At 40.6% G+C, this 16091-nt stretch overlaps 4 protein-coding genes across 4 annotated transcripts; 2 read left to right on the top strand and 2 right to left on the bottom strand.

The window, feature by feature from the left end:
- Positions 1 to 2218: 2218 nt before the first annotated feature.
- Positions 2219 to 5200, bottom strand: LOC111368749 (stem-specific protein TSJT1-like). Its single transcript, XM_022990175.1, has 4 exons — positions 4751 to 5200; positions 3661 to 3901; positions 3389 to 3509; positions 2219 to 3303 (listed from the first exon to the last, which is right to left on the bottom strand). The coding sequence occupies exons 1-4, from the start codon at positions 4951 to 4953 to the stop codon at positions 3104 to 3106; spliced, it is 765 nt and encodes a 254-aa protein (XP_022845943.1). The 5' UTR covers positions 4954 to 5200; the 3' UTR covers positions 2219 to 3103.
- A 1203-nt stretch (positions 5201 to 6403) lies between these two features.
- On the top strand, positions 6404 to 8343 carry LOC111368326. The gene is made up of 3 exons (XM_022989556.1): positions 6404 to 7303; positions 7391 to 7631; positions 7802 to 8343. Exons 1-3 carry the CDS (start codon positions 6404 to 6406, stop codon positions 8341 to 8343), a joined length of 1683 nt encoding a protein of 560 aa, XP_022845324.1.
- Positions 8344 to 8367: 24 nt separating this feature from the next.
- LOC111368325 lies at positions 8368 to 11614 on the top strand. Its single transcript, XM_022989555.1, has 4 exons — positions 8368 to 8731; positions 8814 to 9449; positions 9561 to 9613; positions 9746 to 11614. Exons 1-4 carry the CDS (start codon positions 8368 to 8370, stop codon positions 11612 to 11614), a joined length of 2922 nt encoding a protein of 973 aa, XP_022845323.1.
- Positions 11615 to 12394: 780 nt separating this feature from the next.
- On the bottom strand, positions 12395 to 14691 carry LOC111368748. The gene is made up of 2 exons (XM_022990174.1): positions 13086 to 14691; positions 12395 to 13005 (listed from the first exon to the last, which is right to left on the bottom strand). Exons 1-2 carry the CDS (start codon positions 13458 to 13460, stop codon positions 12862 to 12864), a joined length of 519 nt encoding a protein of 172 aa, XP_022845942.1. The 5' UTR covers positions 13461 to 14691; the 3' UTR covers positions 12395 to 12861.
- Positions 14692 to 16091: the final 1400 nt, after the last annotated feature.

The following is a 16091-nucleotide window of genomic DNA, read 5'->3' as shown; positions in this document are numbered from 1 at the left end:
AAATTGATAATTTTCATGTAAAATAAAGCCAAACGAACACAAAAAATAGATATTTTTGGATTTTTGGATCTTTTTTTTTTATTGGCAATGGAAACAAATTATAGGAATAATGGTAAAAGTATCCCTTAAATTGATAATTTTCATGTAAAATAAAGTCAAACGAACACCAAAAAATATTTTTACTTCAACATTTTTCACGTGAAAAATTATACCAATCAAATACAATAATTTACCATTATCAGGAAAACAATTTCTAGGTAATTCAATTCCCTAAAATTCATTTTCTTTCTACTCAAATTCTATCTTCGCAATCAATCAGACCCAAACTTCTTAATTTTCAAATCTCATTAAAAATATTATTTATTTTGATACTCTCTCTCCCTCTCTCTCTTTCTCTCTCTCTCTCTCTCTCTCTCTCTCTCTCTCTCTACTTAAAAGTAATCCTTCTGAACTGAGCCAAACCTACAAGTAAAGTTACTAATTTGAAATATATTCTGTAGATTAAAAGGCTTAATTTTAATTATTTATCTACTTGCATATTTTATTTTATTTTTATATCCAAGTATCTTAGCTTACACCAAACTAAATCCTCGACCCCCAAGATCCTTGCTCCTAGAATTTTGGAGGGGGTAAATCGCGGGTTATGTCTCAACTGGATCACAGATTCTCTCCATTGCCTGTACACTTCTGCGCACAAGAGACTCTTCTCCACAGTGATTGCTCTATACCAAATATTTGGCCGCAGGTTCCCACCAGGAATCGAACTCTCTACCCTCCCGCTGGAAGCAAGACAATGTTGATTGATCCACCAGTTGAGTTGTGCCCCAGGGGGCTACTTGCATATTTTTTATTCGCACAATACTCAATAATGATGATAAGGTTAATAGCTAATAATTGCAAAATTATAGAAAATTACGCCATTTATCTTGTTTTCACCTAATTTTAAAACTAGTAGATAAATCAAATAAGAACTCCCTTTGTTTGATCCCTATAAAATGCCAAAATATATTCTGAAATAGCGTTTTGTTGGAGAATGCGAGTTAAAAAAAAAAAATTGGAATTACGCATAAAATTAGTTTACAGGAGAATGTTTGTTTGAAAATGAGTTTTCAAAAAATGGAGGCTAGACATGGGCAGTCGTCATTCCATTGGGTTGAATAATTAGATATAACATTCACTCAAAAATCTAAAATATAATATAGAGTAAATGAATAAATATTGTTATTTGATAGCTAAATTGTCATTTGTCTATAAAAATTCATATCTTTGGTGACTATGATCAAGTCCTTGTTTGGGATTAAAATATGATTTTTAGTAAATTTTGATAAAAGTATATGAAATATGTGGTTAAAAAATTGTGGGTGCCATGAAAAGTTGTTAGCCGAAAGAGTAGTCTGTTAGAAATGTCACACAATTAGCAACATAAATGATGAGGATCAAACAAGTGATGAGAGTAGAAAATCTTGGAGTGTTAAGCTTGTTAAATTCAAATTAAAGAATAAATGCAAGTTGTTAATTTGTTATTTGATGTTTGGATAGACATTAGTCACAAAATAGTGGAGGGTTGTTATCCTTATTTTATTATAAATAGGAATAAATGTGTGCTAAGTGTTTATGGCCTATGGTTATCATTCAATAATGTTATAATCAGTCTTTCATTTATTTTTCGTTTCATTTTTGTATTTTTTCTTCTTAGTCTACGATATTAGTGGCCGCCTCGAGCCAAAGGAAAAGCAAACTTGACTACGACCAAGGAATATGATTCTTTCTCATCTATTCGACTTTACTTATATATTTCACAATAAAATGTGATTCTTTCTCATCTTCGTCCTTGCCTATATGACTGTCTAGTATCAGTATATCTTTTCTGATTAATCATTGAAAAAGTAAATCTTCACCATAGTCTAATTCTTGCCCATCATCGTGTAATAAATTCTGTTACGCGTCGAATTTGATCGCAAGGACCATCTTTTGACACGTGGAATTTGATCTTAATTTCAAATCTCATCAAATAATAAATTAAGTTATTTCGTTTCCATCGTCGATTAAGTAGCTTAATTCTATGAATAACAACCGGTTTAGAATGTGTGAAGAAGTACTTGTGTTCCCTATACTTCTCTTCAACTAGTTACCTCTACTATGGGATTCCCCAAATTACAGGCCATGCTGTTTCAGGAACTTCACTATATAAATCCTCCTAGAAGACTTCACTTGAATCAATCACACAAAAATGGCTATACCGAAATGGTTTTGCATTGCCATAATGGCACTAATGCTAAGTCTAGCAGTCTGCACTGCACACAGAAACCTTCCAGGGATGAAGACTGATAATGCACAGATTTTCGACAATCCCCCAATGACCATGTTCCCACCTGACTTTTATCGCAATTGTGGAGGAGGTGTTGGTGGTGGTAGTTGCGATGATTGCGGTGAAACTCCTCACGATGGTGGTTGTGGTGATTGTGGGGACACTGGCGGTGACGAAGGAGGATGTGGCGGCTTTGGAGGTGGATGCGGTTCCGGGGGTGATGGATACATTCCACCGCAATTCACCATCCCTTTTCCATGGTTTTATATTCCTGGATTTCCACCTCTGAATGAGCCTTACCAATGCTGTCCGAGCAGTTGTGGTAATTCACAGGATCATTGTCCTAGATTTACCTTGCACCTAACTCACGACAAACCAAACCCCGTTGGGTCGAAGTTCCTAATTCCAGGATTCGCACCTCTGAACGGTATTTACGAATGTTGTCCAAGAAGTTGTGCCTGTGAGAATCCCCATCGTTGTCCTGGATTTACGATGTACTCAAATTTTGGTACCCCCGTGCATAACAATGAGGGCGATCATGATACAACTCGACCAGTAATGTCGACTATTCTGGCCATGGCACCGGCATCTAACTAAGCTGGATTACGAGTGTATTTTTCTACCTAATAAACAATGAACACAGCATAGATACTTGAAAGAAAGAAAACAAGTTCTATGTGATACAAGTTTGAAATTATTTCAAGATTCCCATGTTAAAAGAAAATAGATAAATATCCGACATAAACGAAAATCAAAGCACAATCGAAAGTTATCTATGTGAACTTTGTTTGGTTCTTACTCTCCTTCAACAATGGTGACATCTGCCCAATTCTCTGCACTACCAGTACGTCGAATGCTGTGAATTCTTGTGTACAACTCCACTTTAAAAATAACAGCATTGATGTTCCCTTCATCGTCTTCTTGTGAAATTCCACGTACCTTATGAAACGGATAATGGACACTAATTAACAAGCTGCCACTTAAAAATATGCAGCCTGCAATATTTGCAAACTGGGAATTCAGCACTCAACTCTGCTTAATCTGTACATTGAGGATTACTAGATTGTGAGTGAGTGTAACCTGGAGGGAAAGGGGTATAGCATTTCCCACAAGAAGCCGAGATTACATTTGGATCATCGGTGCATACTAAGGACCCGTCAGCCGCAGTTCCCCAGTGAAGCTGCACGCATCCATCGCTGTCCTGAAAAAATTACCAAAAAGTTGAAATGGGTTTTAAACTGGATTAGACAATACAACAGATAACTCGAGGCTGACATTCGGTTCAATTTATTGCTTAATCTACTGAAAGATCGTTAGAACTATCTATACATGCAGGAAAATATTCGACTCACTCGAGCAAGGAAAAGGACTGAAACTTTTGAATCGAAGAGAATGAAAGCGAATTTTCCGTCAAGTTCTTTGACAACTTGGTCGGGAGGATATGGTGCTCGATCACGCAGTACTTTATAAACCTCGACTACGATCATGGCTTCTGTTGCTTGTCGTGAAAGGCCATAATATCGTCGGAGGTCATAAGCGTTAAGCAAATAACCAGAGAATAAGCAGAAAATACCATCCATAACAACCATTGACCTGAGCGATCATGCAAACAATAACAAATCATAGAAATTGATGTTTTATTTTGTAGCTTTGCTTATGATCCAAGACTACCACTAAACTAATGCTCCTCAGGATTTAGAGAATGTTTGGCTAGGATTGAAAATTAACTTAATTATAAGTAATCAAGCAGATGTTTGGTTTACATAAAAATCGGATTTTTTATTTAGATTTTGATAAAAGTTGATGAAATGTGTGGTTCAAATTGATTGTTGACTTTGATTTGGATTTTATTCTAACTTTTTAGTTGAACCAAACAGGGCTTAAGTAAGTTGTAAAATCAATAAATTTCTAATTACTTCATGTTAAAATTAAAGCAAGGGTCATTTTTGGTTTAGAAGGTTACTCATAAATAACTAAGTTTTACCGCAACAAAAATCTAAGCGGTAATGCTATACATTAATGCCCCAAACAACAAACTACCAGATAGAATGATTATCGGCGGACATAAAAGTAACTCAAAAAACTTTCCATAATTTCAAGTTTTAGCCAAGCACTATTTTTTCTCCGACTTAAAAGTAAAGAAAAGGAGTTAAATCCAACTTATATTTTTTTAAGCATGGCCAAACATGCTCAGGGGAGCAGAAAGTGTTGAATTATATTACTAAGTCGCCCTGGTTTGATCCTCATTTTTTCAAAACTCATTTTCAATCATACATTTTTCAATAAAATAATTCTACATGTAAATAAATTTTTTTTTTTTAATTTTTTAAATACGTATTCTCTAGAAACTCACTATTCAAAAATGCATTTTCTCTTCAAAATGGGCATCAAACATGTTAGCTTAAGATTTTAAAGAGGTTAATCCAGCAAAAATTTTAATACCTTGGATGCGCGGGATTTTCATCTTCGTGTGATAAGGCCAAGAAGTTCCCATTGGGAAGGTTATAAAAGGTCGAATCCGATCTCCATAAACGATATATTTCTGCAATTTCTTCTCTAGAACTGTTCAGATGGGACTTCCCCCGAAAAGGAAGAATCAGTTCCTTGGGAGGTTTACCAATTGATTTTTCAAAAACAGCCAACATTTCGAAGCAAAAACTTTAAGATTTCTAGACGAAGTGCCCGGAAACTTTTGTTCAAGGCTTGAATCAAGATTCAATGTATTCTTAATATCCCTATTTGTTGCTGCAAATGAATGGTGAAAAGTGACGTGGGTTATATGCAGGTGGCAAGTTTATGGGAATTGAGTTTTTACGTGTAACCAGTGAGAGATGGTGTAGGATTATGAATTTATGAGCATGTTGACCAGGAAATTTGTCTGAAACCGAGTCTGTAATCGTCTATCAATTTATGGAATTTTGTAGTTATCAGAAACTTCGCGGTGTACGATGAGAAATGGGATAATTGGGTGAAGAATTTGTCAATATTTGTGTAAAATAGGTTCTTGAGAAGTTAATTTACTGTTTCATTTTAGTAAATATTGAATGTTACAAGCATCTAATAAGCTACAAAGACCTAAGTGTCTGGAAGCAAAGAAAAATGAGTATCATATCGAAAATGCAGCGAGACATGGCCCATATTTTCGAAATGAATTGCAGTGTAGTTTAATCTTTGATTCTGATCTTATGAGAAGTGAAAGCCACCAGGTGGTCCAGGTCTATATAAGGTTCGTGCGATTTGAGATTGCTATCCCACGATCATTGTAAACAATTGTATAATATGCAAAACCCCATAGTGATTTTTGTTGCTTTGATGTGCCTAATCTTAGATGATCATCACATCGTTCTATCATGGTACTCAATGAGACTGTACTACTATGGTCTACAGTTCTTTGCCGAAAAGATACTGATACTGACATTCCGGGATAACCCAACCACCATATTATCCCGAGGATTACGCCCTTTTATGATATCAATACATGAATGCTCGATCATTTTAGCCCGACCACAAATCTTGGATGAACTTGCAATTCCACATATGGAGTGCTCGAGCATATGCTCAACTCGGGGGTTATTCTCGAGCACTCACTGTCTTGCTGCTTTACATATTGCGATTCTTGTGCTCGAGCACAAGTAGTCCTCGAGCATACCCTCCCCTCACAACCTACGATTATTGACCTTTTAGAATTCCTATCCAATTAAGACTCTAACTCAACCATATACTTGACTCCCGCAAGGATTCTATCTCACATATAATGGTATTTGACCAACTCCTTAATTGTACAGGACTCCAACAGATAAAGACATACAGCTAGTTGATTCCCGCTAGGAGAATGTTGCTTACTACTATAAATACAAAACCTTGAGCCATTATTCAGGTACGTTTTTTATTATTCTCCAGTTTATAGCCTCACGCTTATAATTCCCTTTTTGACTTAAGCATCGGAGAGGTGACGAGAACATACCTCGTTATCTTTGTTTCAGGTACCGAAAGACTACGATCGTATTCAATCCGAATCATCAAACTCGAAAAATCTATAGGTACGATTTTTGGTAGCATCATTGGCGCCGTCTGTGTGAAACGCTACCAAAAGTCATGGTTAACACACGATCAGGTCTTCCTCCCGCAAGCTCATCCGCTCCCATCCCTCATTCTGCCGAAGATCAACCAGCTTCCCATGAAGAATCGTCAGGAGTGTCTGCACCTCTACCAGTGGTCATCACAACCGAAGCCTTTGAAGAGCTCTGTCAGCAGGTGGTCACGCTCACGCAACTCTTAAGTCAAAGAAATTCACATCCGTCGCCAGCGCAGGTGGAGCATGGCGATTTTATGGCTGATACTCGAGCACGACCACCAAACCCCACAACTAGCGGAGTAGGAACCTCGAGTACTCACAATATGGCCTCGGGGTTGAGATCGGTCGCCATGGATTTCGGTGAAATTGCCCGGATTATTCAAGAAGGAATTACAGCTGGCCTGCAACGGAATGCTCGGGGGCCAACAGGTTTCACCCCTAACACTCCATTCACGCCAGAGATATTGTCATATCTCTTGCCCAATAGATTCAAATATCCTCGCATCAAAGAGTATGATGGGATGACCGACCCCATCAACCATCTCAATGTATACACTGATGTCATGAACTTGCAAGTTGCGCCAGATCAGGTTATGTGCAAAGCCTTTCCACAAACACTGACTAATGCTGATAGGGATTGGTTCTCGACATTGGAGCCCAACTCCATAGCCTCATTCTTAGATTTGATTGATAAGTTCTCAGCCTTCTTTGCAAGTAGCAAGCGAATCAGGAAGACCGCGGCCTCTCTCATGCAACTTCGCCAGGGACCAATTGAGACCCTACGAGGATTCATGACAATGTTTAACAAGGAAAGGCTTCAAATACCCGACTTTCACATCACAGCAGCTGTCTCTTCCCTCACTTATGCCGTAAGATGTGAAACTTTCAAGATGTCTTTATCAAAGATCCCGCCGCAGACGGTGACCGAGCTCCTCACCTGAGCTAAAAAATACATTAATATGGAGGAAACACTAAATCCAAGAAGACCTGGTCCTTCCCATTAAAAGATCGAGAACAAGAGGCAGCATGATCCCGTCTCCCAGCATGAGCTTCCTCGGGATAAGCGCAGGAATGAGGCGCCGTCAGCACCTCTCACTCGATTGAACACCTCTAAGACAAACATCTTGATGGAGGTTAAGGATATGAAAGAATTAAAGTGGCCTTTAAGGATGAAGTCGCCCCCTGACACAAGAGATAGGAGCAAGTATTGCGAATTTCACAGGGATCATGGGCATACTACAGAGGATTGTCATGCTTTACAGCGAGAAATTGAAGCCCTTATCAAAAAGGATTTTTAAAGAATTACATTGGCCACGATAAACGGCCAAGGAATGACCGTGACAATCGAAAAGAGCCTGGGGTCGGAAGCAGTGCTCAACCCACTGCCAGAACCATTAATATTATCGTTGGGGGCATAGCATCCGGCGGAGACACAAGTAGTGGGCGGAAGCAGTATGCCCCCCAACATTCTCATACCCCAAGAGAATCCAGTAATGAAGTTAAAGACATCAATTTTGGTGCAAGAGATTTGCAAGGAATATCATATCTTTATGATGATGCCTTGGTCGTTTCTGCAGTTGTGGCTAACTTCGAAATAAAGAGGATTCTAGTTGATAATGGGAGTGCAGCAAATATACTTTCGCAGGATGCTTTCGCCAAAATGGGGATCTCTCCCAAACAGCTCAAAGCAGTAAAAACTCCCCCACAGGGATTTGGTGGTGAAGTCATTATCCTTGAAGGTATCGTCGAACTCCCGCTTACATTAGGAACTGGTAATACACAAGTGACGGAGATCATACCATTCCAAGTGGTTAATACCCCAATGGCCTACAACATCATTCTGGGAAGACCCCTACTGAACAAGATACGGGCTATTGTGTTAACTTTCCACCTGGCCATGAAGTTCCCCACAGGTCATGGCATTGGAGTAGTTCGAGGAGATCAAACAGCTGCTAGATAGTGCTAAGTTACTAGCATTCGAGGAATGAGTGTTGACGTCATGCAACTTACGAACCTCGAGCTTGAGCTCGAGCCAAGGGGAAGATTGGTCCCCGTTGAGGAGTTGGAAGTGGTCGAGCTCGAGCACGGGAAAGCCGTTACTATTGGTCGGGATCTCAAGGCCAACCTCTGGGAGGAAATCATCAATTGGCTGTCCCGCAACATTGATGTTTTTGCATGGAAGGTGAAGGATATGCCAGGGATAGACCCAGAAGTAGCTGTCCATAAACTCAATATCAGCCCAAGAGCCAAACCTGTTAAGCAAAGGAAAAGACAGTTTGCACCGAAAAGACGTGTGGTCATTCAAGAAGAAGTCGGCAAATTATTGGGGAGCGGGGTTCATAAGGGAAGTCCAATACCCCGATTGGCTCACTAATGTTGTTAGAGTGAAAAAGGTCAGTGGTAAATGAAGGGTTTGCATTGACTTCATAGATCTTAATAAGGCGTGCCCAAAGGACAGCTACCCGCTGCCAATGATCGATAATCTTGTGGATAGCACATCCGGACATAAGCTCTACAGCTTCTTAGATGCATTCTCAGGGTATCATCAAATCCTCATGGCTAAAGAAGACCAAGAGAAGACTTCATTCATGGCTGATTCAGCCATATATTGCTATAGGGTGATGTCATTTGGGTTGAAAAACGCTGAGGCGACATATCAGAGGCTCATAAACAAAGTCCTCGCCGATTTGATAGGGAAGAACATCGAGACCTATGTGGATGACATGGTTGTAAAGAGTAAGAAGGTGGAGGAGCACATATCCGACCTAGAAGAGGTGTTCGTTACCCTACGAACATGTAAGATGAAGCTCAACCCGGAGAAGTGTGTATTCGGCGTAGTTTCAGGAAAGTTTCTGGGTTTCATGATCACTCATTGGGGGATTGAGGCCAACCCTGACAAGATTCAGGCTTTGGAAGCAATGGAATCACCAAGGACCAAGAAAGAAGTTCAAAAGTTGACAGGCTGGGTAGTTGCCTTAAACAAGTTCATGGCCCGAGCAGCAAACAGGTGCTTCCCCTTCTTCAAAGCCCTCGGGGGTAATTATTGCTTTGAATGGAATGAGGAGTGTGAGAAGGCTTTTTAGGAGCTCAAGTAGACATTGGAATCTCCTCCTATCCTCACCAAACCCGAGCCCCCAGATACTCTATATTTATACTTATTCGTATCTCAGAATGCAGTGAGTGGTGTCTTGGTGAAAGAGGTTAACAGGGCCCAACAACCCATTTATTACGTAAGTAAAGTCCTACTTGATGTAGAAACAAGATACACTTTGGCAAAATAGCTTGCCCTTGCACTAATAGTGGCAGAACGAAAACTTCGGCAATATTTTCAGTCACATTCTATTGTAGTGCTCACCAATCAGCCTCTAAAACACATTCTTCAGAAACCAGACATCTCAAGAAGATTATTGAAGTGGGCAATTGAACTCGGAGAATTTGACATAGAGTTCAAGCCCTGCCCATCTATCAAAGCTCAGGCCTTAGCTGACTTCATTGCAAAACTCACCCCGAGACCTCGGGGGCCAGATGTTAGCTCGAGCTTGACCACAGGTGTGTGGAAAATTTTCATCGAAGGAGCATCAAACTCCTCGGGCTCGAGTACAGGAGTCATAATCATAAGTATGGACATGCTCATAAACATTCAGTGCGCACTTAGGTTCGAATTTGAGGCGACCAATAATGAAGCAAAGTATGAGGCCGTCATCATAGCCATGGAACTCGCCATAAATCTCGAGCTTGAAAATATCAAAATTTACAGTGATTCCCAGTTGGTGGTTGGACAAATCGAAGGGACATTCGATAGGAAGGACGAGAAGATGAGCTTATACTGCTTGAAAGTGCATGATCTCCAGAGAAAGTTCAAGAGCTGTGGAATTGTGAAAATCACTCCGGCTGAGAATTGTAAGGTTGATGCCTTGTCAAGATTGATGTTCATGGGAATAGATGGCCTTAACGGGACAGTCCACGTTAGAATTGTAACCGAGCCAAGCATCAATCAAACCATAGGCATCATGGATATTGATAATGAGCCATCATGGATGGATCCAATAGTGGACTTCATAAAATATGGCAATCTTCCACAAGATCCTCGGGCAACAAGAAGCATCCGGTCCAAAGCTTCGAGGTATTGCATGATTGAAGGAGTTTTATTTCGCAGGAGCCTCACACTTCCATACCTCAGATGCCTTAGGCCTTCCGAATCATCCCAGGCCCTAGAAGAAGTTCATGAAGGAATATGTGGGAACCATCAAGGAGCTCGGGCATTAGCCTTCAAGCTCATAAGATATGGATATTATTGGCCAACCATGAAGAAAGACGTCCAAGAATATGTCAAGAAGTACGACAAGTGCCAAAGATTTAGCGATATCATCCACCATCCCGCAGAGGACCTCGCTAACATTAGTTGCACAGCCGCGTTTGAGCAGTGGGGAATTGACATCCTTGGTCCCTTTCCAATAACTAAGGGAAAATTGAAGTTTGTGGCTGTGGCTGTAGAGTATTTCACTAAGTGGGTAGAGGCCGAGGCTTTAGCAACAATTTCAGAGCCTAAGTTGAGAAGTTTCATTTGGAGATCCATCATATGCAGGTTCGGGATACCAAAAGTCCTCATAACTGATAATAGCAGGCAGTTTGACAATGCCCAATTTAAAAACTTTTGTTCCAATCAAGAGGTTGATCACTGTTTAACGTCAGTTTCCCATCCTCAAAGTAATGGTATCGTCGAAATGACCAATCAGATTATATTACAAGACCTCCGTACAAGGATCGGGGATGCAAGAGGTTCCTGGTCTGACGAGTTACTTTCCATACTTTGGACGTATAGAACGTCCTACAGAACTGCTAGGAGGAAAACCTCCTTCATGTTGGCTTTTGGTATTGAGGCCACCATCCATATTGAAGTCAGGTGGCCCAGCAAAAGAAGGCTTGAGCCCGATGATGCAGAGCGTACCACTGAACACCTCGACGTCTTAGAAAAAGTTCGTGATCAGGCAGCTTTAAGAATGGCCTCCTACCAAGATAAAATAGCAAAGTACTTCAATAAAAAAGTGAGGACGTGGAGATTCAGAGCCGGAGACCTTGTGTTAAGAAGGACCGAAGCAGCAGGTCATGCCCCAAGCAAGGAACTCAAGCCTTGCTCCGCGCAAACAATCAAAAAGCTTTGCCCCGCACAAGCAACTCAAGCCTTCTCCCGCGCAAGCAATCAAAAAGCCTTGCCCCACGCAAGCAACTAAAAGCCTTACCCCGCGCAAGCAATCAAAGCCTTGCCCTGCGCAAGCAATCAATGAGCCTTGCCCCAAGCAAGCAATCAAGCTAAGCCATGCACACACTTACAAGTAACATTCCCGAGCACACAGTGCCCAATCAACGATGTGAGAGATCTTATTAAAAGGCCATTACTGTCCTTGGGAACCAGCTATAGGTCGATACAATTACAATGTCATTGAGTCCTCGAGATAACTTGTGTACATGCTCGAGCTCAAAGTATAATGTTCAAAAATGATTTTACAAATTAAGTCCTCAAGATAACTTGTCTACATGCTTGAGCTCAACGCATAATGTTCAAAAATGATTTTACAAATTGATTCCTCGAGATAATTTGTAAATATGATTTCACAAATTAAGTCCTCGAGATAACTTGTCTACATGCTCGAGCTCAACGCATAATGTTCAAAAATGATTTTACAAATTGAGTCATCGAGATAATTTGTCTACATGCTCGAGCTCAACACATAATTTTAAAAATGATTTTATAAAATTCAGTCCTCAAGAGTATTATTTGTCGAGCATGATAAAAATAAATCTTTGTTGTCGGTGAATAAGTACGTCAAGGCTAGAACTTCATTTAGGCATCGAGATATTAATGCATCTTAGGCGTCGAGTTATTTAATTTGTCTAGGCGTCGAGTTATTTAACTTGTCTAGGCGTCGAGTTATAGATTCTCAAATGAACTTAAAGCTCGAGCAAACATAATCAGAGTAACATAGCAAGAAACGCAAGATAAGCTCGGGAAGAATACATTAATTTCAACAACTGATTAATCAAGTACTTGCCAAAAGTATCCAAAAAGGAAAACAGAAACTAATCTAGGTCCTCGGCTCTTTCTCCCGAGGCTGTGCTTCCTTGCTTTTCCGCCACGTCCTCGCCTTCAATGTCGACCTCCTGGTCCTCGACGGTATCCTCGGACTCTAAAAGCTTGAGATCTTCAGTAACCTCAGGGATGCTCTTTAAATCCTCGGGCTTTGCGTCAGGCTTCGACTGTAAAAATGCTCGAGCCTCTTTCAAAGCGTGGAAGTACGAGCCCATGGCGTACTCCCCCTTCAGCCCGCTGAACTCCTCGAACTTTTTGAAATCTTCGATCGCAATGCCTCGAGCTTCAGTCAGGTGAGTTTCAAAATTCTTCTTCAAACGCTCGATTTCAAGCTTTAAATCCTTGGCCACTCTAGCCTCTTCCCGAGCTCTCTGAAGGTCGTTCTTCGCGTCATCGCGCTCCCCCTGGAGAATGAGTCTCAGCCTCCATGTCAGCAATCCTCTTCTCATATGCTCGAGAAGTATCCTTGAGCTCAGCAATTTTCTGTGCCTCATCTTTCCCTTTCAGAGAGAGGCCTCGAGCAATACTCAGAGTCTGCAATATATAAAACCCAAACTTAAACGATCACATCATATAAACCCATAAATTACACCAAGTAAGTTGAGCAAGCTTACCTTCAGCGTAAGGGATTCAAGAGCTTTCATGCCCTTATCAAAGCCAAGGTCCTTTCGATATATGTCCACGATGCTCGACACCAGAGGACACCAATCAGGATCTCGATTTTGGAATGAAGGCACAGGAGGGACCTCATACTCAAGGTCAACAACTTCGGGGGTACTCCTTGACCGAGGAGGGGCAATAGGAGTTTCATGATCCTGAATGATCGGTGATTGTCCTTGGGCAAAAGGTTCCCCTGGCACACTCCTAATATTCTCGAGGCCTGAATCACGAGCTCTCTTCTTCCCTCTTTTTTGACCTGGAGCTCGAGTCTGAGGGGCCTTGGACTTTTTATTCACAGCCTGTCTAAGGGCTGAAGGATCGAAAGTCATCTATACAAAAACAAGTCATTAACATGAGCACAATTATACATTCAAAGACAGATCGATAAGGAAGAGGGCAAAAAGGATGATCCCTACCCTCAGTGCCTTTCACATCGGCAAGATCAAGAACGTCATCCCTGAGGATGTCATCTATATCATAGGCAAGAGGCTCAAGGTTCTCTAACATTTCCCTATGCCTTTCTAAATACTCAAAATAGGCCTGGCCTTCACAAAACCTGGTAGTGTCGGGCAAAACCCACCTAGGACTAAAAGGAAAGTCACTATCCTGAATTATGACATAAAACCACTTCTCTTTCCACCCTTTTAAGGAACTGGGCATCCTCAGTACTCTAAAACCTCCTCGAGATGAAAGGTAGGCAAAACAAGTATATTGAGGTAGCTGTTTCAAGTCGAAGACCAATCTACAAAGATCGATGTATGGGCTAATTCCTAGGTATCTACAGGCTATAAAAAAAATAGGTGAGCATCCTCCACCCATTTGGCACGAGCTGTCCAGGGCTCATGTTGTGCTCGACCAATAAAGCCACAAAGAAGGGGTGCAGGGGCCATCTAAATCCACCCTTTAGTGAGTCCCTAAAAATTACAACTCTCCATTCCGAGCAAAGGCCATCCTATCCTCTCCCCCTGGCGTCCTAATATCACACTTCGGCATGAGCCCGTGCTCCCTAGTCGTTGATATTGTTAGATGCTCTTTAAACTTACAAGGAACCTCTAGGTACTTAAATGGGGTAGGGATACTTTGTGCTCGAGGTTGGGTATTAATAGGCACGGCCATAGGTATGATCGAGCATCCTTTGTCCTCGAGAGTACTCCTCGAGGAGGAGGACGAAGACTCACTACTACTACTAGTAGACATCCTGACCTAGGTAAAAAAGTGCCTAAAGAATAACTTAAGAACTCGAGGTCTTACCTTAAAGTCGACGCCTAAAAACTCAAAGTTCTGATCCCGACGATTAGCAAGAGAAGTTTACTGAGAGTAAAAAGTGAAAAATGAAATGTGGAGAGGGTATTTATAGGCAACAGGAGCGGGTAGTCCAAAAGTCACTACCCCGACCGTCAGATCTGGTTACGTGTCGTACATCCAACCCATACCATTTTTACCGCCTTTTCTTATTTAGGGCTTACCTCAGTACACGTCAGCCCTTCTGAACACCTGTCTTCAAAAACTTCCTCGAGCTCACACACCCGAGCTTTTTGTTTCAAGCGTCTTTGCATCATATCCTCGAGCGAAGGCTTCGAACATATGTGCAGATACTGACATTCCGGGATAGCCTGACCACCATATTATCCCGAGGATTGCGCAACCCTTTTATGATATCAATACATGAATGCTCGATCATTTTAGCCCGACCACAAATCTTGGATAAACTTACAATTCCACATATGGAGTGCTCGAGCATATGCTCAACCCGGGAGTTATTCTTGAGCACTCACTGTCTTGCTGCTTTACATATTGCGATTCTCGTGCTCGAGCATACCCTCCCCTCACAACCTACGATTGTTGACCAAAATCATGTTGTGGTTTACAATTAGTATATTCGAGATGAAATCTGTAAGTGAAAAAGTACATTAATGAAGAAAGTCTCATTGGGTTTGAGTATGTTGAAAAATAAATGAAAAAGAGGAAAATTATGTTTTTCTGAATACAGAAGTTCAGATATTATAACCTATGGGACATGAGCCAAGACTTTTGAGTGCATCATTGCTATATATACATTCCAAAGTCAAGCTGTTTTAATTTAGGCCTATTGTTGCTTTTTGCATTTTTCTTATTAGTTGGACTTCATTTGTTGCGAAGTGGTCATATCTATTTAAACATTCCCTGGGTTCATGCAGGGAGAGTATTTTGCAAAAAGGGGAGCAACTATAATGGAGATTCATGGGAAGAATATTGCAAATGTAAATTTCCCACATTGATCTTTTTTGTTTATAGACTAATATCTACTAAAACGTGTTGCGTGCACATTTTCTTGTAAAAATCTATAAAGTCCTAAATTTGGAAGCGAGCTTACTTTTGGTAATACTTGAGTGTTATAATCTGACAAATGTCTTTTGGTCCTCCGTTTGGTATATTTATTCCCTTTATTCGATTGCGCTTCACATTTTCAAAGTTGGCAAAAGGTTTTTCCTTTGCATTTAATGCAAAGGTTATCATGCACGGGTTTTTTCTCATATTCAGACGCAATTGAGGACTGCAATATTATGTCTTCTGAAAATTCTTTATAAATTGGATGTGTAAATGAAAAGTTATGCAGAGCGAAGATAAGAAGTACACAAGTGGAGAGAAAAGGAAGGAGAGTGAAATATTGAGAATTATTTTTCTTCCTATTGATTTGGCAGAATTAGTAGCGTCTAATTCCTAACTATTCAAAGGTTTGATTTTTGCTCTGTTTCCACTAGATCAGTAGCCCTATGTACTGTCTTGCTCAGATCTCATTTGTCATATGACTTGTTTGCATCACCAGGAACAAAATGACTGTCAATAAATTAGTCATTAGCCAAAAATGGATGTACTTAATTTTGGAAAATTGGGCTACAGCCGACCCAAGTTTGGGGAAAATTTTTTAAGAAAGGGGAACTGATTTTGGCTTGTCCTCCTACGAACAAAACCGAAGGCTT

The sequence above is a fragment of the Olea europaea genome, chromosome 19 (genome assembly GCF_002742605.1).
Source record: "Olea europaea var. sylvestris chromosome 19, O_europaea_v1, whole genome shotgun sequence".
Classification (NCBI taxonomy): Eukaryota; Viridiplantae; Streptophyta; class Magnoliopsida; order Lamiales; family Oleaceae; genus Olea; species Olea europaea.
This window is presented reverse-complemented; position numbering and strand designations above follow the sequence as displayed.

Bases quoted from the DNA above. Each gene is read 5' to 3' on its own strand.
- LOC111368748 (XM_022990174.1), bottom strand. From the start codon at position 13,460: ATGACTTTCGATCCTTCAGCCCTTAGACAGGCTGTGAATAAAAAGTCC. The intron at 13,006-13,085 runs GTAAGCTTGCTC...TATATATTGCAG, and splicing joins TTGAATCCCTTACGCTGAAG to ACTCTGAGTATTGCTCGAGG.
- LOC111368326 (XM_022989556.1), top strand. From the start codon at position 6,404: ATGGTTAACACACGATCAGGTCTTCCTCCCGCAAGCTCATCCGCTCCC. The intron at 7,304-7,390 runs GTGACCGAGCTC...TCCCATTAAAAG, and splicing joins CAAAGATCCCGCCGCAGACG to ATCGAGAACAAGAGGCAGCA. The intron at 7,632-7,801 runs GTCATGCTTTAC...TTGGGGGCATAG, and splicing joins TGGGCATACTACAGAGGATT to CATCCGGCGGAGACACAAGT.
- LOC111368325 (XM_022989555.1), top strand. From the start codon at position 8,368: ATGAGTGTTGACGTCATGCAACTTACGAACCTCGAGCTTGAGCTCGAG. The intron at 8,732-8,813 runs GTCCAATACCCC...TTGACTTCATAG, and splicing joins GAGCGGGGTTCATAAGGGAA to ATCTTAATAAGGCGTGCCCA. The intron at 9,450-9,560 runs GTGAGAAGGCTT...CTCAGAATGCAG, and splicing joins CTTTGAATGGAATGAGGAGT to TGAGTGGTGTCTTGGTGAAA.
- LOC111368749 (XM_022990175.1), bottom strand. From the start codon at position 4,953: ATGTTGGCTGTTTTTGAAAAATCAATTGGTAAACCTCCCAAGGAACTG. The intron at 3,902-4,750 runs GTATTAAAATTT...ATGATCGCTCAG, and splicing joins GAAAATCCCGCGCATCCAAG to GTCAATGGTTGTTATGGATG. The intron at 3,510-3,660 runs GTGAGTCGAATA...TAATTTTTTCAG, and splicing joins CAGTCCTTTTCCTTGCTCGA to GACAGCGATGGATGCGTGCA.